The sequence below is a fragment of the Euleptes europaea genome, chromosome 5 (assembly GCF_029931775.1).
Source record: "Euleptes europaea isolate rEulEur1 chromosome 5, rEulEur1.hap1, whole genome shotgun sequence".
NCBI lineage: Eukaryota > Metazoa > Chordata > Lepidosauria > Squamata > Sphaerodactylidae > Euleptes > Euleptes europaea.
The window spans coordinates 38,418,485-38,442,058 of NC_079316.1; the positions used below are offsets into that span (position 1 = coordinate 38,418,485).

Below are 23,574 nucleotides of genomic sequence, written 5' to 3' on the forward strand. Positions count from 1 at the left end.
TCCATTTAGTTAGAATTTCCATATATGCACATACAAATATCCAAAATTAATCCGGTCTCTCACAGAGTAGAATGCCGACTGTATACAAAATATTAAGGTTCCAACATTCTCCAAATGTACAGTCGTTCGGACGATTTTACCAATTTGACTATTCCCAACGGGATAATGCAAGTAACTTGGTAAAATCGTCCGTACGACTGTACATCGTCTTCCTCTCTAGCAAATTCTACATGAAGAATACTTTTCTAACTATTTTGATAACAAGCGTTTTGTACCTGATTGGACTATTAAGAATTTTGTGTATATAGTTTTGTGTTTATCAGTTGTGCACTCCATACACTTTGTTACACTATTATGTTGTTGGTCCATTATTATCAGCCTATCCTGCATTTCCTTCCTTACCTTTGGTAACAGTGCAGTGGTTTTTATTTTGGTTGCTCAAACATCCAGGTACTAGCTGGATATCTCCTGCTATTACAACTGATCAGCTGATAGAGATCAGTTCATCTGGAGAAAATGGCCGCTTTCACAGTTGGACTCTATGGCATTGAAGTCTCTCCCCTCCCCAAACCCCGCCCTCCTCAGGCTCTGCCCCCAAAACCTCCCGCTGATGATGAAAAAGGACCTGGCAACCCTAATAATAAAACCTATATATCTGCAATTATTTTTTTACACTTGTCTGCTTTAACACCGCATATGAACAATTTATCAGAGTGAAACAGTATGTGAAAGATGCCATTCTGCCTTTGAAGCTGAGTAGGCCATAACCTTAATGTGGTGGTATTCAGGAACCTCATGTAAACCAGCCTAACTTTTGTAGACAGAAGAAATTACACAGGTATTTGAGTTATGCAACTCAGGTAGATTGGCACCTTAAAACTATTTTAGATATTGATTTATAGTAACTAAGTAGGTATATGTAATTCATCAAACAGTTACGGCTGCTTAACAATCACATCATTTTGATGGAAACATGCACTGGATTAAAACCTGTGCTTTCTATGTGGCAGTGAAAGGTGTTTTATATATTGAAGCTTCCTGGAATACAGCTAATGGATCCCATGGAAATAGCATATTCAAACTCCTACGAATATGTGAACAAGCGTACTTGTCACCATCTAAATTGCACTTGTCTTCGTCTGTTTAGCTATTTTAAATAAAATTATCATTTATTCACCAGGATGACCTGACTTTAGTCTTGCAACCTGACTTTAGTCTTGTGTGTTACCTTTCTCTATAAAACATTCCATGAGGTTTAAAAATAAAATCTTGACAGTTAAGGATATGACCAGGGTTCAAGTTAAGCTTTCTTTGTAAGATCCCAGCAGATGACAGGTAATTTTGTGGAAAGTGGCCAGTGGCCATTTGTAGACCTCTGATCTACAGACCTATCTCTTTTTTTTTGTCTCCGGTATTTTTAAAAACTGCCAAAGATGATAATGCAAAACAGAACAATAAAATAAAGGTAAAGATGTTAGGCAGCAGAATATGAAAAAAACACATGCTATTGTCAGTAGTTTAGGATGATTGTCTCCGAGCAAGTGCTTGGGAAATGCCAGCCCGAACTCTGCAGGGAAAGGAATATCATACAGATTTGGGATTAAATGACAACTTCGAAAGGCTGGTCAAGTAATCTAAACTACTTGCTGAAGTGAATGAGCTAGGCATTGCGGCAAGCTGCACAATGAGTTCCTGCGTCCTTATCTTAAACAAACACACAATCATGTATGTGGGGAGGCTTACACATTACACAGGTGGCTGCATACTGACATTAGACCTTCTGAATTTGTCTCCTGCTGCCTACCATATTCATAAGTAATCTGTACCCTCCTCCCAGGGTTGTGAGCACTTGGGGAGTTGCTAAGTGTCAGAATTTATTTGTACTATTTTGATTAGCCCAGGCCTGGCAGGGGTTTATTTTCTTTTTAATGACCCCTTGCTGTGAAGCTGAGCTTTCAAAAGGAGTCTGAGGAGAGGCATGGCAGAGCTTTACTGGGAGGAGGAGCGGGGAGAAGCAGAAGCAGCCCTAGGCTGGAAAGAAGCTGTGTGGAGTGGTTGTCTCTAAATTCTTAATTATGTTTTAAGATTCCAGAGGGAATGTTTCCTTAAATGGAAGTGCTTGTTACAAAACTGTTCGGGGGGCCATTTTGTTTTTCTTCATGATGTTTTTTTCCTCCTGCCCCATCCTCCCCTCCAGTGGCCATAACGGACTCCTCAGGACATTTCTCTACAGAGAAAGAGCAGCTGGGGAAACCTTTTGGTTAAGACAAACAAGGACCTAAAAGCAACACAGCTACGGCTAGTATCGCCTACCCCAAATGTGATTTATTAGGAAGTTTCTGTTTCTGTGACAATTTTTCCTGTATGCCTATTAAAATACTAATGTTGTATATTTAAAGTTTTACATTTTCAAACTCCACTAGCTTTTCTATTGCTATGGAAATAAAAAAAAATTTTTTTTTTGAAAGGAAGCGTCCAGGTGCTGAAGTCTCTGGACTGAAGAGACATGGATTAACCCCTACAGAGCATCCAGTTCAACCTCCTCTTAAAAAAATTTTAAAAAAAGAAATCCACACAACCCCCCCCCCTTCTCATCCACTTCAGTTTTCTTTGTGTCTCCTGCATCCTGCTAGGCAGGTGTCAGAGCCCTGAATGCGAGTAAAAAGGCCCGGTTGATGGATACCACAGATGGAGCGTGGAAATTGGTAGAATAGGCCTCAGCCACAGGCCATTTCTAAGGGCTCAACAAAAGCCGCTAAATAAGTCAACAAAAAAATCCCAAAGATCACAAAGGGAGAGTGTCATTTGTCATTTACTGTGAGCCCGTGAGGGGGTATCAGCCTTACTTGCACTCCTCCTCCTGCCTTGCACCCGAGTAAACACGATAGAGGTCACTCACATAGATTTCACTACAAAAAGGATACTTCAGAACAGAAAGCAGGCAAGAGGCCCACTACATATCCTCCAACATTTGACAGAGGGAAATAGGTGTATTTGTTTTATGGAACTGAAGTGTAAAAGGGGTTCATCATAAGAGAGGGATGAGCCCAAATTAGCCGGTTGCTTCCATGTGGTTGAGTTGCATGTCCTATCATCCCCCCCCCCAAATATACTACAATTTACTTGTAACCCCATAAACGGAACCAAGCTGAGTTATACCTTTCTAAGCCAATTGATTTTGGAGGACTTAAAAAAGGTATAACTCTTTTAAAGATAAAATTGTAAATTAATCAGAATTTCAGACTCTATTTCATGCTAGCAAATTTGTGACATCCTGCTTTCTCAGTAAAGCAAACGGAATTTTACCAGCCAAATAAAAGCACAGCAAGAAGATACGTTACAGTAGGGCTTTTTTTTTGTGGGGGTACTCACCAGTGCGGAATAGTTTCTCTGTTGCCTTAAGGTGGTCCCCCTAGGTGTATCAGGGCATTGGAGAATATCAATATAATCAGGCAGCTCTTTTAAACAAAAAAAAAAATGCTCTGCATTACAGTATTAGTTACAACTGAGCACATCATCGACTTGTAAACAAAGCAGAAATGTTGGGTGGCATGTTGTAGCATCTTCTCCATTGGTTGAAAAGTTCTGAGTCATAGAATAGCCTGAACTTAATACAGGACCTACATTAAACATTGAGTTGTCCTGGCTAGTTGTGTGGATAACAATAACTTGGGACAGAAAATGAACAGTAGAAAATGTATCTCAAGAGATATATGTAAAAGTGATGTGTTTGAAATAATCCCGCATTATATTAAAGCAGCTCAAAACTGGTATGAAAGAGGGAAAGGAGAGCATTTAATTTCCAAAGATAACACTGAATATTTGCTGATGAAGCTATGCCCTTCAAGCCTAAAAGAAAAATAAATTCTTTATTCAGATAGTTGTAAAATGAATTGTATTGTATTTGCAATAAATATATGGTTTTAAAATGGTTGTCATGATTTGCTTTTTTAATTATTCAAATAAAACATCCCGCTGAGAGTAGAAACAATGAACAGACTGAGTGTTTGTGTGCATTATTTATTGTTCAGTGTTAGCATGTCTGTTTATGATGTTTGTTGGGGAACTGATAATCACAGAATTCCATGTGACCAAATCCCTATGAAATTGTGCAAAGGGTTTATGTATAATAGTGTTAACTTGGATGAAGTATTTTCTGGGGCCACCAAATGGGTCATGAGGGGTTAAGGGACAAAGAACTGCTTTCTAATTCTGTAATTCCTTCTTTAATTAAACTTCATGGCTATTCCACTGGTGGCTAGTGCTTATGGGTTTCTCCTCCCATTCTTAAAGGAGGAATTTGTAATCCTGCGGAGTCTGACTGTTGTTCTGTACTTGATCTTTCTGGAGACTGATTGCGTTCCCCTTTCTTCTTCTACTATGAGTCAGTTGAGATTCAAAGATCTCTAGAGGAAGTGTTTGTGTGTTAGTGTAGGTGAACATTTTTTAAAGATTAGGGCACGATCCAGCCAAAGGTAAATTAAGCCCCATTAAGTTCCATGGGGAAGGCTAAATTCAGACTGGCTATTAAATTAAGATTGGCTATAAACTGTTTACATTTGGTTGGATCATAATCTTATTTTGGGTAATACAGGTAACTTGGGAAAAAACACTCTAGTCCTGCTCATTTGCTGTAGTTCTGTCCCTTTGTCTATCAAATATTGTTCATATCCAATTTTTTCCTGCACAGTGAAAATGCAATAAGGTCACAATTATCTGTACAAAGGGTGGTCATTAGGCTATTATGTTGTCTCAGTTCAGCTATCGTGATGGTTTTCATATGAGGACAGGCTTGTGTAGTTTCTCTGTTGCCACTGTGGCTGAATACAGCATTGGGGTACTGGGGTTTCCGTATGACAGGTTTCCCTGCACTTTCATAGAATCATAGAATCATAGAGTTGGAAGGGACCCCCAGTATCATCTAGTCCAACCCCCTGCACAATGCAGAAAATTCACTACCTCCCCCCACATCCCCAGTGACCCCATCCCTCCCTGCCCTAGTTGCCCGGAAGTGACTATCCTCCCCTTCTCCTGGGCCTCTGGGGCTTTTCCAGTTTTTTTTTAAAATAGCAATTATATATCAATATAGCATTATATGGCTTTCCCCTTATATATCTGCAACAAAAGGGGCTAGAGACTTACCTTTTTAGGAAAATGAAGGCTAGGAAATCAAAGAACTTGATACACAGATTATTATAATGTTATGTCAGTAAATAATATTGAATTTGTTTTTTAAAAAACTCCCCACTCACCAGGAGGCCACTACAGGGACAGGGGCAAAGGGAATGACTGCTACAAGGGTGGGAAAATCCAAACTTTCCCACTCACACAGCTGCCATCCAGGTTTTATTGCTGTCTTTCTAAAAACTTCACAGCAAAGCAGGTTTGAGAAAGACTGGAGAAAAACTGGGGAAACTCTGGGAGATGTAGAAATGCATCATGATATAATGGGTAAGCAGGAAAAAGCCCTGCTTCCCAACAGCATTGAACCTAGGGGAAATAACATGTGTGGAAATGGCCATGTGCAACCATGGCTAAATTAAACTAACTGTGGTTAGTGTGACTGTCTGAATGTAGATAACCCCACTAATAATGGCTAGTTAGAGTTCACTCAACCAGGATCTGACACCACAATCTGAAGTTGGTTTATTTATTTATTTAATTTTAATTGTGCTTTTGAATAAAGCCTGAATATAGACTTAAAAAAATTAATTCTGATTTAATCCTGATTTGTTTTCTGGCAATGCCTTCTCAGGCAACAGAGAGAAAGAAATGAAACCAGTATTTATTGAGGATTTGAACAATTGTCTATGAGCTGAACCCTGTTTCAATAATTAACCATAGTTAAAATAAACAATGGTTTCACATTATGTCTGAATCAAGCAGAAACGGGCAAATGTTCCCTATTTTTTATATTTGTTTATACTTCAGCTCTCCAGTTTCTGCTAATGATTTTGTAGATTTTTGTACAATTTTTATAACATTGTATAGTTTTTATAAGCGATGTAAATTATGAATGTATATATAAAATGTACATCATTAATACATACAATGAATGTACAAAGTTGGATGGAATAGCACTTTTATTGATGGAAGAGGGGGTGCTATTTTCCCTGATTGCCCACATCACTGTAGATCCTAACTTTGTCCTTTATGCTGTTGTTGAGGAGGTCCTTACTTTCAGGAGCAGAATCTTGAGGGGGACAGGACTCAGTGGGCTGCATCAGGAAAGGGAAGGCATTCGGTCAGTCCAGTCTGCTGATGGTGCTTTGGACTCAATCCATCATTATCATCAATATATCTAATTCTCAACATGGCCTTATCTGTGGATTCGTAAATCTGCAGATTAGGGCCTTGGGCAGACAAGACAGATTTTTCTACAAAATTGAGAGAATTCCCATGTTTGCAAAAAAATCTGAAATGATAGTGATGATGATGATGATGATGATAATAATAATAATAATGGAGAAAACCCCCAAAATGACAGAAGCAGTGCCTGTAGCTGTACGAAATGAAATTTCTTAGTGGCCACTGCTAGGCAACCACAACAATATTGCCATGCCAGCTTTCAAGCCTTGATTTCTGTCAGTAAAATGCAGAGAGGAGGGAGCAGAGCCCTTTCCAGGGCTGTTATGACTTTTGAGAGAGGATTCATTGGAGGAAGGCCTAACAGCAACCACCCAGCAACTCACTAATATGCAACTTGCAAAACTCACCAAGGCCTGGCTGCTTGCAACTGTTCAACAGCTGCCACTACATGATAGCTAGTGTGGTGTAGTGGTTAGATTTTCAGATTAGGATTAGGTTTGAATCCTCACTCTTCCATGGAAGCTCACTGAGTAACTTTGAAATTGGTAGGCGGGAAGGAGCAAAGTAAGCAGTAATGGGAGGGGCTATGAGGGCTTTCAGGGAAGGGAAAGAAAAAATAGTGGTGAAGAGGGAAATGAGATGCCCCCCACAAGTCTTTGGAGGTCTCTTCTTGTAATGCTTTTAATGAGAGCCAGTGTGGTATAGTGGTTTGAGTGTCGGACTAGGATCTGGGAGAGCCAGGTCTGAATCCCCATTCAGCCACAGAAGCTCACTGGGTGCCCATGGGCCAGTCATGTACTCTCAGCCTAATCAACCTCACAATGTTCTTGTGAGGTTAAAATGGAGGAGGGAATTATGTAAGCCATTTTGGGTCCCCATTGGGGAGAAAGGTTGGGTAAAAGTGAAGTAAATAAATAAATAAGTATAATGCTAATGTATCAGCACAAATAATGTTGAAGCATTCATTTTATGGGAAAAAATTAGTGTGAGGGAACAGAAAATGACATGAAAACAAAGAATCATCGGTTCTATTTGCACAAGGAAGAAACAAGATTGAAAAATAATTTTGGGAGATCAAAATTGCAGGGTGTTGAAAAATTAAAAAATGTCCCATAGTTGTTACTCAGTTTTTGCACAGCATCCCGACAGGGTTACCAGCTTCAGTCAGCAACTGCTAGAAGGAATTGGGGGCAGGGACAGGCATGCTGACTTATAATGTCACTTCTGATGAAAACCTGGAAGTGATGTCATTCTATTAGAAGGATGCATAGAATTTGACCCAAACTCTGTGGTTTAACCATAAACAATATGAGTTTTGGGCAAATCCTACATCATCACCTGGACATCACTTCTGGTTGTCGCTGAAAGTGATGTCTGGTACCAGTGCATCCCTGCAACACCAATGCACCCCCTATTTCTCCCCCCCCCCACAATCTGTGAAACATCAGCAGGGAATGTGGGCAATAACATGAAGCTCTCCCCATATCCAGACATGTAATATGTTTTGCATGACTACCACATTGTGTGTTCAATACTTGGACAGGCAAAAGGATTTCCTCCTAATTAGTTTAAAACCACATGCCACACAGCATTCCTAATGGCCATAATTTGGGAATGGGAGAACTGTAATTGTCAAGAACAAAACATTGCTGAGTGCTAGAAAAACATGGCCTCTTCACTGTAGAAGCAGCACATTGAGGAACGATGTCAGCATCCCTTGTAACAACTGAGTAACAACTGTGTAATTATTGCACAAACAAAAAAACATTGCCTGGAAAGGAATTTAGAGTCTCTAGACAATGCAGATTCTTCTAAGTTTTCTCAAGTTCATAGGCCAGATGTGTTTCTTGCAAGCATACACAATGCAGAATCAACTTTATTTCAGTTTAAATACCAGTATTTATTTATTTATTTGGACTTATATCCTGCCCTCAATCCCTGGCCAGTACCAAGAGAAAAGTTGCTGTTAAGTTATCTGGGAGCAATGCTTTTCCAGCGTGCTGTAGTGGTTAAGAGTGGTGGTTTGGAGCAGTGGAGTCTGATCTGGAGAACCGGGTTTGATTCCCCACTCCTACACATGAAGCCAGCTGTGTGACCTTGGGCTAGTCATTCTCTCTCAGCCCCACAGGGTGTCTGTTGTGGGGAGGGAAAGAGAAGGTGATTGTAAACTTCCTTAAGTGGTAGAGAAATTCTGCATATAAAAACCAACTCTTCTTCTGGACCAGGCACATTTTCTCAACCTAATCTAGTTCACAATACTTGCTGTGATGATTAAAGATAGCCTCTTTTGAGTTTTTACTGCCTTGCAAAGTATATCACAGGTGCATAACACAAGCTAGTCATGATAGATGCAGTCTCTCTCCATGGACACAGCTAGAAGAGTGGGAGGGATCAGCATTGGGTTCAACCTACTATTGGATAGGTGTACACTTCTTATCTGATGCTGATAGATTAATATTTTTGATATCAGATGTGTGGATTCTTTTGTCTCTCGAAAAATGGTGCTTCTTGCTTTGGCGACCAGGAAAATTAGGGCAAAGAAAGCCATTAAATGAATTTTGTTTTCCTTATTTTATATATATTGCTTTAATGAGAAATGGAATGTTGTGTGTAATTTGAGAATCTTATCATTTCCTGGATCTTATTAGTTTTATAATTTTTAACTTGTTGTAATAATGTTTTAGATTGTAAAGGCCTATGGCCGTGTACAATAAATCTACTACTACTACTACTGAATAGGGGATATGTATATGGGCTTCCTATTACACTTGTATGATCAAGGACTAGCTGTGAAAGGGGAAGCAGAGTTGGGTGCGTGTTTCTTGCCTACCTTAACAGCAGATTAGCTGTGTATATTAACTCCAGTAGGAATGCTACCAATCCATAATTCTTTTTTGTTCAGATTTGGCATTAATAGATTATACTAACCTACTGTGGGATTTTTTTTTTTTTAAAACCCCACCAAAATAAGCAGGTTACTTCAAACAGTTTTTCCTTCTTCTGACTAAGGTGCTGTGAGATGACATGGAGGCTTTGCAATACCTTGATAATAAATCCATGAAACTGTTGGCTGGTCAGGACTGAAAGGTGGCAGGGTGGGGGATCCTTTACAGAGGTTAGACAACTGAGATGGATTGCGGATGAGATTAGAGTTAATCTAAAAGTTGTATCCTAGCAATGCTGGAATTCATGTTGACATCTGAATGGTTAGTGGGCTGCTGAGTGTTTCTGGGTCAGCAACAGTTATTCTTATATGTTTCCAGATATTTATCAGCTGAGCTGATTGTAAAAGGACTTGGTCTTTTCTCCTGTGTAAGGCTGAGTAAACAGATTAGGTGTATTTCAAACACAGATTCAGCAATACTGAATATGTAAAACCGCTGGAACTGAACAAGATGATCTCTTCGGAAGGAAAAAACAACCAGGATTCCTGTTCTGGCTTTGTGTTCTTAGTTACACTTGAATGCTACTCTTTGAGCAAATACTTTAAAAATTGGGTTTCTAGTGAGTTTATTCTAGGACACGAGTGGAATTAAGTAGCCACTGGAGCAGTGGACATTAAGAAGCCACTGGAACCCTTGATAGGTAATCCTTGGCTCTGACTCACTTGCTAAATGTAGCTGTTTCAGTTGTCAAGATGCATAACTTTTAATTAGTTGAAAATGCATTTTGAATGTTTAAATTAATGAGCATATGTGTTTATTTGCATTGGGAGCAATCATTGTGCTTGACTCAGCTAATTCCAGTGACAACATAAGAACATAAGAAAGACCCTGCTGGATCAGACCAAGGCCCATCAAGTCCAGCAGTCTGTTCACACAGTGGCCAACCAGGTGCCTCTAGGAAGCCACTAACAAGACGAGTGCAGCAGCACCATCCTGCCTGTGTTCAACCGCACCCAAAATAATAAGCATGCTCCTCTGATACTAGAGAGAATAGGTATGCAGCATGACTAGTATCCATTCTAACTAACAGCCATGAATACCCCTCTCCTCCATGAATATGTCCACTCCACTCTTAAAGCCCTCCAAGCTGGCAGCCATCACCACATCCTGGGGCAGGGAGTTCCACAATGTAACGATGTGTTGTGTGAAAAAAATACTTCCTTTTATCTGTTTTGAATCTCTTACCCTCCAGCTTTAGCAGATGACCCCGTGTTCTAGTATTATGGGAGAGGGAGAAAAACATCTCCCTGTCCACTCTCTCCAAACCATGCATAATTTTATAGACCTCTATCATGTCTCCCCTCAGCCACCTTCTTTCCAAGCTAAACAGCCCTAAGCGTCTTAACTGCTCCCCATAGGACAGTTGCTCTAGTCCCCTAATCATTTTGGTTGCTCTTTTCTGCACCTTCTCAAGCTCTGTAATATCCTTTTTTAGGTGTGGTGACCAGAACTGTACACAGTATTCCAAGTGTGGTCTCACCATAGATTTGTACAAGGGCAGTATGATATCAGCAGTTTTATTCTCTATTCCTCGTTTAATTATAGCCAGCATGGAATTTGCCTTTTTTACAGCAGCCGCACACTGGGTTGACATCTTCATTGAGCTATCCACTACCACCCCAAGATCCCTTTCTTGGTCTGTTGCTGCCAGCACAGATCCCATCAGTGTATATGTGAAGTTGGGATTTTTTGTCCCAATATGCATCACTTTACACTTACTCACATTGAATCTCATTTGCCATTTTAATGCCCATTCTTCCAGAATGCAGAGATCCTTCTGGAGCTCTTCACAGTCCGATTTTGTTTTAACCACCCTAAATAATTTGGTGTCATCTGCAAACTTGGCTACTTCACTGTTTAACCCCAACTCCAGGTCATTGATGAACAGGTTGAAAAGCACCGGTCCCAACACAGATCCCTGAGGCACCCCACTGCTCACATCCCGCCATTGGGACAACTGACCATTGATTCCTACTCTCTGCTTCCTATTTTCCAGCCAGCTCTCAATCCATAAGAGGACTTGTCCTCTTATCCCATGACTATGAAGTTTGCTTAGCAGTCTTTGGTGGGGGACTTTGTCAAAAGCTTTTTGGAAATCCAAATACACGATATCTACATTCCTGTCCACATTCCTGTCCACATGCTTATTGACGCTTTCAAAAAACTCGAATAGGTTAGTGAGACAGGACCTACCCTTACAGAAGCCATGTTGGGTTTTGCCCAGCAGACCTTGCCTTTCTATATGCTCGACAATTCCATCTTTAATAATGCTTTCCACTAATTTACCCAGTACAGACTTTAAGCTAACTGGCCTGTAATTTCCTGGATCCCCCCTGGAATCTTTTTTGTAAATGGGTGTTACATTTCCCATTCTCCAGTCCTCTGGTACAGAGGTTGATCGAAAGGACATATTACATATCTTTGTTAGAAGTTCAGCAATTTCCCATTTGAGTTCTTGAAGAACTCTAGGATGAATACCGTCTGATCCCTGTGACTTGTTAGCTCGGGTTCAGGCAAGTATTCCTAGATGTTTTAGGACTTCCTGCCTTGTTACCACTATTTGCCTCAGTTCCTCATTTTCCCCTCTCCAAAATCTCTGTTCAGGAGAAGGAATATGCCCTGTATCTTCAACAGTGAAGACAGATGAGAAGAATTCATTTAGTTTTTCAGCAATCGCTTTATCCTCCCTTAGAGTTCCTTGACTCCCATTGTCATCCAATGGTCCAACCGCTTCCCTAGCTGGTTTCCTACTCCTAATATACTTAAAGAATTTCTTATTGTTTGTTTTGATGTGTTTAGCATCTCTAATTTTTTGCTTTTTGCATCTCTAATTATCTGCTTGCATTTCCTTTGTGCAAGTTTGTGTTTGCTTCTGTTTGCCTTGTTTGGGCAAACCTTCCAGTCTCTGAAGGAAGACTTTTTTTTTCTCTAATTGCTTCCTTCACCTTACCTGTTAGCCATGATGGTGACCTCTTGGACTTATTACTACCTTTCCTGACCTGCGGTATACAGGCTAGCTGAGCCTCTAGTAATGTGGACTTGAGTAACCCCCAAGCCTTTTCAAGAGATTTAACCCTCCTAACTGTTCCTTTCAACTTCCTCTTTACCAATTTTCTCATTTTAGAGAAGTTCCCTCTTTTAAAGTCAAAGGTAATTGTGTGAGATTTCCCAGTCACTTTCCCACTTACATATAAATTAAATTTGATGCCATTGTAATCACTATTGCCAACTGGCTCAACTACATCCACATCCCGCACTAAATCACTGGCAGCACCACAGAGTATTAAATCCAGGATCGCCTCCCCTTTGGTTGGGTCTATGACCAACTGTTCGAGGGCACAGTCATTTAGGATGTCTAAAATTTTTTATCTCTTTGGCTTGACTGGAGCATACATTTATCCAATCAATATGAGGGAAGTTGAAGTCTCCCATTATTACTACTTCATTACCTTTACATGCTTCCCTAATTTCATTCTCCATCTCAAGATCACCCTGAGCCATTTGGTCAGGGGGCCGATAGAACAAGTAATTCCCATGTGGGCAATCTGAAGTAATTTTCCCTTTGTCCATTTGCACTGAATTTGCCCGAACCGGATGCTTCTCAGCTCCTGTCGGCTTTTCCCCCAAACGAAGCCACATGATATAGATTTCAAATATTTATGTCCTGTTAGCAGAATTGAATTAAAAAAAAAAAAACACCTTGTTGAATATATTTGAATATTTAACCCAGGCAAGCAAATTGGAATCTGGCTGGAAATATTCCAAAAGGAAGAAAAGTGAGCATATTCACTGAAGAAACTATTGAGAATTATTCACTCATTTGAATGAACTATGCTGCAGCTCTCTCAGACAATGATGGTCCTTGTTTGGTTCAGTGGATGATCTGAACGTATTTGAATAAAGCATTTTCATTCAGTCCCTCCTCCTTTTCTGTACCATTTCTTGATTCCCCCTCTGCTAGCCAAAATACTAATTGATTCAATTTGTTTTTTGGTTTTAGCTTCAGCTCCTCAGTCAGATGAAGGGTCCGACATCGATTCAGAACCAGATTTACCATTAAAGAGAAAACAACGCCGTAGTAGAACAACCTTCACAGCAGAACAATTAGAGGAGCTGGAGAGAGCTTTTGAGAGAACCCACTACCCTGATATCTACACCCGGGAGGAACTTGCGCAAAGGGCTAAACTCACTGAAGCTCGGGTTCAGGCAAGTATTCCTTAGAAGATTCTTGAACAGTTCATTTTCTGTTAATTGGGGGATGAGCAGAAATATTGATGCTCTTTTGTAGCATTCTAATATGGATGCATTTTCTTGGCAAAGAGAGTGATGGAGATACCAAGTCTGTTCAAAGTTCATAATAGAGAAGAAATTTTCCATTTTGGGGAAAGGGTTGATCCAGTCCATTCTATATATGCATCGTTTAGCAACCATAGCCCTTCCACAAGTACTGTCCTTGCTCAGTTGCCAATGGAATGTGGTTTTCTTTGGGAGTGGCATTCATAGGGTTGAGATGTGGGAAATGAGTCACCTGACTCAGTCTTTAGACCTTTTCCCCCCCTTCCTGCTCATATTATGGAGTCCTACATTTAATTTTCATTTTTTTCCCTTTGTGTAACCACCCTGAATGGTTTCATTAATGAGTGGTATAGCATAGTATGTAGCATGCTTGAACGAGAAATCGAATTTTAGATTATTTAAATCTAGATTCCGAAAGAATCTGAAATGTAGATTCTGGGAAAAATTGCTAAATTAAGAGCGCATTCCTGAGGTGGGGGCAAAGCTCCATAGGAGCTGGCGTGACCCTGCACCAGCGTATGTGCCCATTTAACCCGGGATAATGGGTACTTATGCCGTCCCAGGTGGTACACACGCCAGCGCCTGGGTGCCTTGGAGCACTGCGGGCCTCTGCAGTAGGGTTGCCAAGTTCCTCTTCCCCACCGGCGTGAGATTTTTGGGGTGGAGCCTGAGGAGCGAGGGGTTTGTGGAGGGGAGGGACTTCAATGCCATAGAGTTCAATTGCCAAAGTGGCCATTTTTCTCCAGGTGATCTGATCTCTATTGGCTGCAGATCAGTTGAATTAGCAGGGGATCTCCTACTACTACCTGGCAGTTGGCAACCCTACTCTGCAGCCACCACACTGGGACCTAAATCCCATAAGCGGCAGGCCGCGTTGGTGTTGGGGGTGTTCCCAGGGCATTCCAAGGGGCAGAGCTGATGATAGTCTGCTTCATAACCCCATTTGCCCCACAGGAACGCCCCCTTGAGCTGTGGCGGGGCTGTGCCACCTTTCTCGGTGGCTCAGTCTCATTGTTTACAATGGGGCATTTCCTCCTATTTTTTTTAATTAAAAGCTTTTTTCCCTCTCCTTGACGGCCGGGAAGCCTCTGAGGAGACGGCATGGCTGTGCCGCTCCTGGACGCTGCGGGTCCACCCTCCCTCAGGAATGGGCTGCCCATTTGGTTTCTTATGAAAGATCTAACTTTATGTCTTCAAGATCTGGGTTAAACCAGGACATGGTAAGCTGAGCTCTTCGAGAGTCATCTTATTCATCAGACTTAATTCCCTTTTCGTTATACGCAAAATAAGTGTTGTGAAAATTGGCTCAGATTTAATTGTGAAGAATAGTTGGCTTTGTAGGGTATAATTTTGCTAAGGATTACACTGTAAGACATGCATAACCAACAATGAATATTTAAATTTAATTCAAAATTTAGATCTGAAATCAGATGTAAATGACTTACAGGGGTTCCCACCCTCTTAATAACTGGGTATTAAGTTTTGGACAGAACTGATGTAGTTGAATGCATGCACTTTGTAGGGTGATACATAGCCTATACCAGAAAAACAACAAAATCTCACAACATCATTTGCTACACTACAAGTATATGTGACAATATTTAAAATGTACAAAACTAAATATGTCTTGAAAGAGGAATTAAATACATCTGTCAGCAAAACCATGGGGAAAACTGGACATTAGATTTTGAAAAGTTAAATGCTAAAATGTTTCAGGCTTTTCACAATCTGAACTTCCAATGCATTTTACAGTTTTACCCACTGAGTTTATTTTCAAGACATCTTACATTTTATTCATTTGACTCTCTTTTTTCACAACTCTTCTAATGTGGACTATGAAGGGAAATCTAATGTGAGTATGAACTGCATTTTGAAATTCAATGGGAATGGTTTCATAATCTCACAAACATTAGCTGAAAGACATGTTTCAGCAACAGATGATGGGTGTTCAAAAAGGAATTGGATGTCTGTGTGGCAACTGAGAACTGTTTGGTTACGAATTTTTACAAACTCCGTTAATCAGAAATAGACCCTTTAGTTTCTTGTGTATGCAATTTTGGGATGTGCGAGCTTTAAAAGCAACACTGAATGTTCATATTTTTTTAAGTGGTGACCCACAGCTACAAGAAAAGCAGAAGTCTCATTAACATAACAGCTGTCTTAATGTGGCTTTAACCCTGTGACTTTTTACATTCCTTATGGCTTCCTTGGGTTCCCTTGAGACACATCTTGTCTCACACTTACTTCTGTGATCTACAGCCTAGCAAATTCCCTACTATGTTGAACATATGGACTTTTTGCTTAAAACAGCATGGAAGGATAAAAAGCCCAGTCAATCAATGATTAAAATACCAGAACGATACCTTCTGAAAATTCAAGATGAACTGAAGTTAAAGTGGCCTAACTTGTGGGTACTTGTTGAAGTTTGTAATTTACATAACCAATACAGAATGTTTCTAGGGAGATTGCCCTCAGTTTTGTCTTAACAGCAATCACTGCTTCTCTGCACCCCATAGGAATGATATCAATGGTCATGATAGGAAACCACCCACCTTAAAAAATCTCCTAGATCTAAGTTAAGGAAATTCATATTCTGTACCTAGAATAAATTATGCAATATATACCGGTATGCCTAAATACACTTAACTTGCATAATATGGATCGTAAAATATGGGGCTTTATGGACATTGAGAGAGAAAAACATTTAGATTTGGTCTGGCAAACATCCAGAATCTTAGAAGGTACAGGCAGTGGTAGAGGCAAGGAGGTAAAATTAACAGTAAAACCTGAATGGAGGGAAAATCAGAACTGGGGCAACAGGTTTGCCAACAGGCAAAACAGGCTGGGCTTAGACATTTTGACTCTTTAGGCAAATATTCTTTTGGTACCCCACTTTGGCATCAATTCTGATAAGGTAAAGTGTGACGTTGAGTCTCAACCTATTCATGGTGACCCCATGAAGATCCACCTCATGGGATTTTCAAGGCAAGAGAGGAGCAGAGGTGGTTTTGCCATTGCCTTCCTCTGCGTAGCACCTTCCTTGGTGGTCTCTCATCCAAGTGCTGACTCTGCTTGATTTCTGAACTCTGATGATATCAAGCTAGTCTGGGTTATTAGGGATGCTACAATTTCTGATACTCATATGCCTACTAGCTCCTATAGCTTGGCCTCTGGGTACTTAACTTCCATAAAGCTTCCTTCACCCCTGTATTCCCCCAGTGTGCTAGATGGTCCTTGATGTGTTTTCAGGCTCAGACAGGGCTTAATTTGAAATAGGGTTATAATGGGACATATTTTCAGCATTGTGGTTATTTGTCAAATCACTAGCTATGTGACCATTCCTTGGGATTATACTGGTAGAAAATCTCCATAGCACATTTTGACCTTAATGAAAATTCTAGAGCAGGTCCCATTCATGATTATGAATGATGTGTTCCACACAAATGTGAGCCTTAGCACCTCTCATTTTACAGATGGTCGCGTATTTAGGCTGTTATTCCACAACGTTGTTGTGACTGCTGTTTATATACTTATGCTTGTCCTTCTTCCCTGGACTACTCTCCTGATTTCATTTATTTCCTGGCTTTGGATCCCATTACACCATCCATTTTGTCACAATCCACTATTTTCTTGAGCATCACTATTTTTGTGATTTCCCTTCCTATACCATATATTAACTCAACTTTTATAAACTGGTTTAAAATTAATGTAGAGCCATAGTTATATTTCACACTCAACCTTCATTTATTCACATCCATTCTTTGACATTCTGGTCCCGTCAGTGGGATGGATCCCATCCCTATCCAACCACTTTACTCAGTAAAGTCTGAAGCCTTCTTCCAAGTTGACAGCCTCTTTCTCCAACTGAAGTGGATCTTCCATTGAAAGAAGAACCACTGAAGTTGGAGGAAGGTCCTTAGACTTGTAGGATGATTGGATCCACCCCACTCTTTTCTTGTCTTTCTCATCACCAATATTAGATTTTAATTGTGACCCCATATCTGTCTGTTTTTGGTTGCATTATAAGACTATAAAGCATCCTGTGCCCTGCTGCCACCACATAAATAATAATGAGCTATAACTTTCAAAACAAACTGAATACTGACATTGGGAATGATTCTTTAGGCACACAGAATAGTATCACTCTGTACTTTGTTAGCTATGTGGTGCATATCCTATTTGTGTTGGAAAATAAAATGGAAAACCAGTTCAGTTTTAGACAAGAAGTGCCAATAAGGATTGTGATGGTGTATGTCTCTATAGTCTTTAAAAACAAAACAAAACTATAACTTGGTTCCTACCTGTAATTTCCATGTACAATAAAGCAGGGTGATTTTTGCCAGTTTTCCCCCTTGTGGCAAAAAAAAATGCTCCCCCCAGTGATGCTTCTGAAGAATGGGGTCCCTTAGGAATAGCTTAGAATCATAGAATAGAATCATAGAGTTGGAAGGGATCACCAGGGTCATCTAGTCCAACCCCCTGCACAATGCAGGAAATTAACAACTACCTCCCCCCACATCCCCAGTGACCCCAACCCTCCCCCCGCCATGCAGGATCCCACAATCAAAGCACTCCCGACAGATGGCCATCTAGCCTCTGCTTAAAGACCTCCAAAGACGGGGACTCCACCACCCTCCGAGGCAGCACATTCCACCGTCGAACAGCCCTCACTGTCAGAAAGTTCTTCTTAATGTTTAGGTGGAATCGCTTTTCTGTTAGTTTATATCCATTACTCCGTGTCCTAGTCTCTGGAGCAACAGAGAACAAGCTAGTTCCCTCATCAGCTTGGGGGAGATAATCAGAGGTATGCTATGGGAGGGGGGAAATCAACTAAAATTACTCTTCCTTCCTTCCGTGGGCATTCTAAGCAGGATTCAGACTATTGTGTAAGGCCTTCCCAGTGCTGAGGTAGTCAGCAAGTCCACCTCTGTCACCTGTTGTCACATGTGCTCACTGAAGGCTTACACAGAGTATAAAACAAGAGCTTCATTCTGCTACAGTTCAATCTGAATGAGTCTGGCCTTTTGTAGGGCGACTTACTTTTATTTGGTGGAGAAGATCAGATGGGTTTCGATCAGGAAGTGGACATGTTTTTGGACTCAAACCAAGGCCTATGTGGATTTGGCTACCTTCTTACAGGAGGACATGTATTCAGACACTGAATATAGACTGATTTCTTTTCTTTAACCTTTTAATAGCCACATGACTGGAAGAAATAACCCAACTGCGCTTTTTTTGCAAAACAAAATGCAGTGATGGTCAAGTTTCAGTTATTTAATTTCCACCTGTTATGGGACTCTTTAAGGCACAAGAGACTTTCCAGAAAAGTCACACAAAGATAGATCAATGCTTTATATCCTGATCCATCCAGATTTACTGCCCTATTCCTATATTCCAACTCTTCTCTCTGCTGATTCCAGCTCTTTCCTTGAATATCTCAATCCCTGTTCACAATGTCCATGGTGGGCATTGACTTCAGTTGTCAAATAATCAACATAATGTTTATTTATTTAAATATCTATACTCCGCCTCTCCTCTTGGCCCAGTTTTACCTTGTATAGAGCCAGTATAGAGTAGTGCCTAGATTGTTGGACTAGGATGGGGATCCAGATTTAAAACTCTAGTCTACCATGAAGCTCACGGGTTGACCCTGGGCCAGTCACTTCTCTCAGCCCTACTCTTACCTTACAGAAGTTTTGTGAGGATAAAAAAGATATGGAGGAAAGCATGTATGCTGTCCTAAGCTCTTTTGAAGAAGGGTAAAAAAAAAGAACTATAACTATATGAACTGTGAAATCCTGAGGGTGGGGGGCAAGAGCCGCTTAGGAGCTGGCGTGACCCCAGTGCCAGCACCTGTGCCGCTTGTGCTGTCTAAAGTGGCATGGATGCCGGTGCAGGGTGACTTACACCGGCTCCAAGGAATGACATAGCAGCATGAGCCTCATGCGCTGGCGCTGCGTCTCTGGCAATGTATTTCATGCATGATTGCTCGCGCCGGTGGCCAGGGAGGGCGTTCCCAGTGGCAGAGCTACCTTTAGGCAGCTTCCAAAGCCCTTTCGCCCTTGGAACGCACCATGTTGCAGGCGTCAAGTTACGCGAGCAAAATAGCTGACCCTCAATGGGAGAGTTTCATGTTTTTTTTTAAAAAGTCCCTTTTAAATTTTTATTTACAGCCCAGAAAGCCTTTCAAGAGGTGGCGCGGCTGCACCATCCATGTCCCCCAACTAACTACCCCCCTTCCTTAGGATTGGGCTGCCCGTGCTGTTGATTTTACACTATGACGTTTTAAATATTAGCTGTCAAAAATCAATTTTCAGATATAAAATACTATAATATGGAACTCAGATATCAAATATCTGACAAATATTCAACACTGAAATTCACAAAAAAGGATTTGAGGACAACGTATGGGTCAAATTAATTTCATTTTTGTTGAGTACTGGCAAGGAACACGCTCCATTAGGACCATTTCAGAATTGTCAATGTACGTTACAGCCCACCTTGGTGCCTGAGGCACATATCAGTCCTGAACTTCTGTATACAATATTTCAAGTACAGAAAACACATAGTTTTTAACCAATGTCAGATGTTATTCTAACCATATAAAGCCAGCATTTCTGCTTAGAAGTATATTTTAGATACTAGGGATATATAACCGATGATTTCTTTATAGCCTAGGCTCTAGGGAGAGAAGGAAAAATGCAGCCTTAGAACAAGGAACTTTTTAGAAAAACAATTAATTACAGCGAGCAATAGATCAATCCACTGTGGGCAAGAGTCTTTACTATCATGCAAGGTATCCAAATTAGACTGGACGAATCAGTTAAGCACATTCCAGTCTGGGAAGAAAAGAAAAGAAAAGAAAAAAAAGACATGACCTTGTAGACCTTTTCCATCACAGACTCCCAATATTTATATCTTGCCTTTTGTTATCATTTCCCTCCCCAAGTAGTTTGTACTGAACAAGGCAACATCATATTTCCAGAGCACTGGCCGGTTATTCTTTCAAAGCTACACTCCTTCCTTAAGGCTTGCCTTAGTGAAATTGGCCTTGACAGTTCCACTGCCTTATCCCAAACAGAGAGTTTCCCATGTGCTTTTAAGGCAACAAGATCTCTTCTTCAAATGGGCGAACAGTTTGAAAAAAAGGAATTCAGCAAGACAATAGAGGATAGTTTTCTCTAAACAGAGTCCGGGCTTTACAAGGATGAATGCCAAATACATATCAAATCAAAAGACTGGTGCATTGATAAAGACACATCTAATTTAAACCAGAAAATGTACTCCCTTTCCTTCATTGTTGTATACCAGAATTATTTATTTAATTTTTGGCTCGCTCAGTGGCCATACATGAAAAGAGTGAGAGAGGAGGGGAGTGAGAACTAGAAAAGGAGGGGATTTCGAAGGGATAAAGTTATGAATTCTAAGGGAGCTAAGGGTAGAGTCTCAGGAAAGATATAAGAGCAAAACGTAGAGGACGTTTTACTGCTACAATACCACAAAGAAGACGGTGAAGAAAAGCCACATATGTGACAGATATTTATTGTCCAGCTGTTGGACAATCAACATTTATAATTCTGTTTGCATAATGCTCAATAGATGGCTGAAATATGTTTAGAAACATGAGCTAGGGATGATGAATATGGTGCATAATTGATTATAGTTTCTCTTCTTGTTGTTCACCCAGATATCATTTCTCTGCCTTGTAGCCGAAGCCATCTCCTGTGGGCTTCACATTTTCTGATGCTCCAGTTCATTTGCTTGCTCTTTTTTTTGGGGGGGGGGATATTTCATCGTTTTTTCAGTCTTTATATGCTTCCTTTCATTAGTGTTGTATCACCCTTCTTTCCCGAGCCAAATATACAGAGGGGGGGGGATGGCAGCTGAGTAAAGATGAACAGCTGTGTGTTGGGGTGCATGCAGAGAGCCAAAAAATACCTGGTGTATATGCAGACAGTATTATAGATCTTCAAAAGATCCTCCCAGAACTCTTTGATTCTACCCTGTACCGGTCATGTTTGGGAAAGAGCATGAGCTGATGTTATTCCTGATGTACACAGGCTCTTTGTGACAAAGTTTGAGAATGAGAATACTTGCTCTAAAGTTAAAAGGCTGGTTTCATTGAAAATATAAGGTGGGTGGTAGAAATGGGCTTCAGTTGTTGAATACTCTTAAAACTGATTCTAGTACTATCTCACATGCCTCTGTGTTTTCATCCATTCATAGGTCTGGTTTAGTAATCGTCGAGCTAGATGGAGGAAGCAAGCTGGGGCCAATCAACTGATGGCTTTCAACCACTTGATCCCAGGTGGATTCCCACCCACTGCCATGCCGACTCTGCCAACATACCAACTGTCAGAATCCTCCTACCAGCCCACCTCTATTCCTCAAGGTACAGAAGGAAGCAGGACATTCTCTTGAGTGGTGCTTTACTATGTTTTTATTTGACTCTAAAAGGTAAAGGTCCCCTGTGCAAGCACCGGGTCATTCCAGACCCATGGGGTGACGTCACATCCCGACGTTTCCAAGGAAGACTTTGTTAGTGGGGTGGTTTGCCAGTGCCTTTCCCAGTCATCTTCCCTTTACTCCCAGCAAGCTGGGTACTCATTTCACTGACCTCGGAAGGATGGAAGGCTGAGTCAACCTTGAGCCGGCTACCTGAAACCGACTTCCGTCGGGATCGAACTCAGGTCGTGAGCAGAGCTTTTGACTGCAGTACTGCAGCTTAACACTCTGCGCCATGGGGCTCCTATTTGACTGTAATCTACTAAAAAAAGAAAACATTAACGTGACCGTTTAGGGCATGCCTCTGCATCATGACTAATCCCAGGTTCAGTTGTACATTGGTTCAAGTGGATCAGGCTCACCTTTGGTTTATAATCTGATCCCAGTATTAAAGGCCTAAATTGGAAACCAATCTCAGTTTGCCACAGAGTAGGTGCTAGATTGGCAAAAGTGATGTTTTGTCTCTTTTCCCCAGTTGTGCCTCATCTGTGAACATCTGAACATAGTGTTGATTATTTGGCATTCTGTGAGAGCAGCTGATAAATACAGCAAAGGAATGTGGAATATACTTCTGAAATAGACTTCAAATGATAAAAATCCCACAGTGCCTTTTTCTAAACTAACTGGACTGATAAAGCAAAAAAAAAAAGTGACAAGGCCAGTTTTCAAACATCTTCCCATGCATAACTTCTAATAATTGCTTGTGTATATTGAAAATTGTGCTTCTGTTAATTCTAGGGTTGCCAACCTCCAGGTACTAGCTGGAGATATCCTACTATTACAACTGATCTCCAGCCGATAGAGATCAGTTCACCTGGAGAAAATGGCCGCTTTGGTAATTGGACTCTATGGCACTGAAGTCCCTCCCCTCTCCAAACCCCACCCTCATCAGGCTGTGCCCCAAAAACCTTCCACTGTGGCAAAGAGGGACCTGGCTACCCTAGTTAATGCAGGTGTGGTTGATCTAAATTAAAATCTTAGCATTGATTTGGCAACTGGACACCAAAGAGGTAGGGCACCTCACAGGTCGCAGAGAACTAAGAAGTCATTTCTAGGTCTGGATACAAGTTGCGTGCCCTCTTCCCCATTCTACATGACTCCTCAAGTAGCTGTCAGTACTGGGCCTCAGGAAGCTGTGCATAGAGATGAAAAATATGGACTCAGGAAGGACTTGTGCTGGAGATAAGATGGAAAGCTGCAGCAGGCCATACCAGACCAGAGTTATTTATTTAAAGATTCTTATGTTGTAAAGTTTGAAATGCATACTGGAGATCATCATAAGAAAACTTACCATTATCTGAGGCCCAGTCTCCCCCCCCCCCCATTTTCAGAAGTGAGGTAGGAGGAAGAGGACATTTTCTGGTATTGGGAGAAGACATTTTCCCAGCTATTTTTTTCTTTCCTTCCACTGGGAGCCCCCAGCTCAGAATATATATTTGTTAGCCATCCCATTCCTGGTGGAGGAATTTGATAAAAATATTTAAAATAGACAATCAATAACACGAACCACAAGCCTGCA

At 40.9% G+C, this 23,574-nt stretch overlaps 1 protein-coding gene across 2 annotated transcripts in view; it reads left to right on the forward strand.

Annotated features, from left to right (window-relative positions):
• PAX3 (paired box 3) overlaps positions 1 to 23,574 on the forward strand; it is a 131,988-nt gene that overhangs the window by 87,956 nt on the left and 20,458 nt on the right. For both annotated transcript variants that reach the window (XM_056849444.1, XM_056849445.1), the window contains exons 5-6: positions 13,255 to 13,460; positions 21,777 to 21,942. In XM_056849444.1, coding sequence (XP_056705422.1) covers positions 13,255 to 13,460; positions 21,777 to 21,942 — 372 coding nt within the window. The remainder of the gene's footprint in view (positions 1 to 13,254; positions 13,461 to 21,776; positions 21,943 to 23,574) is intronic.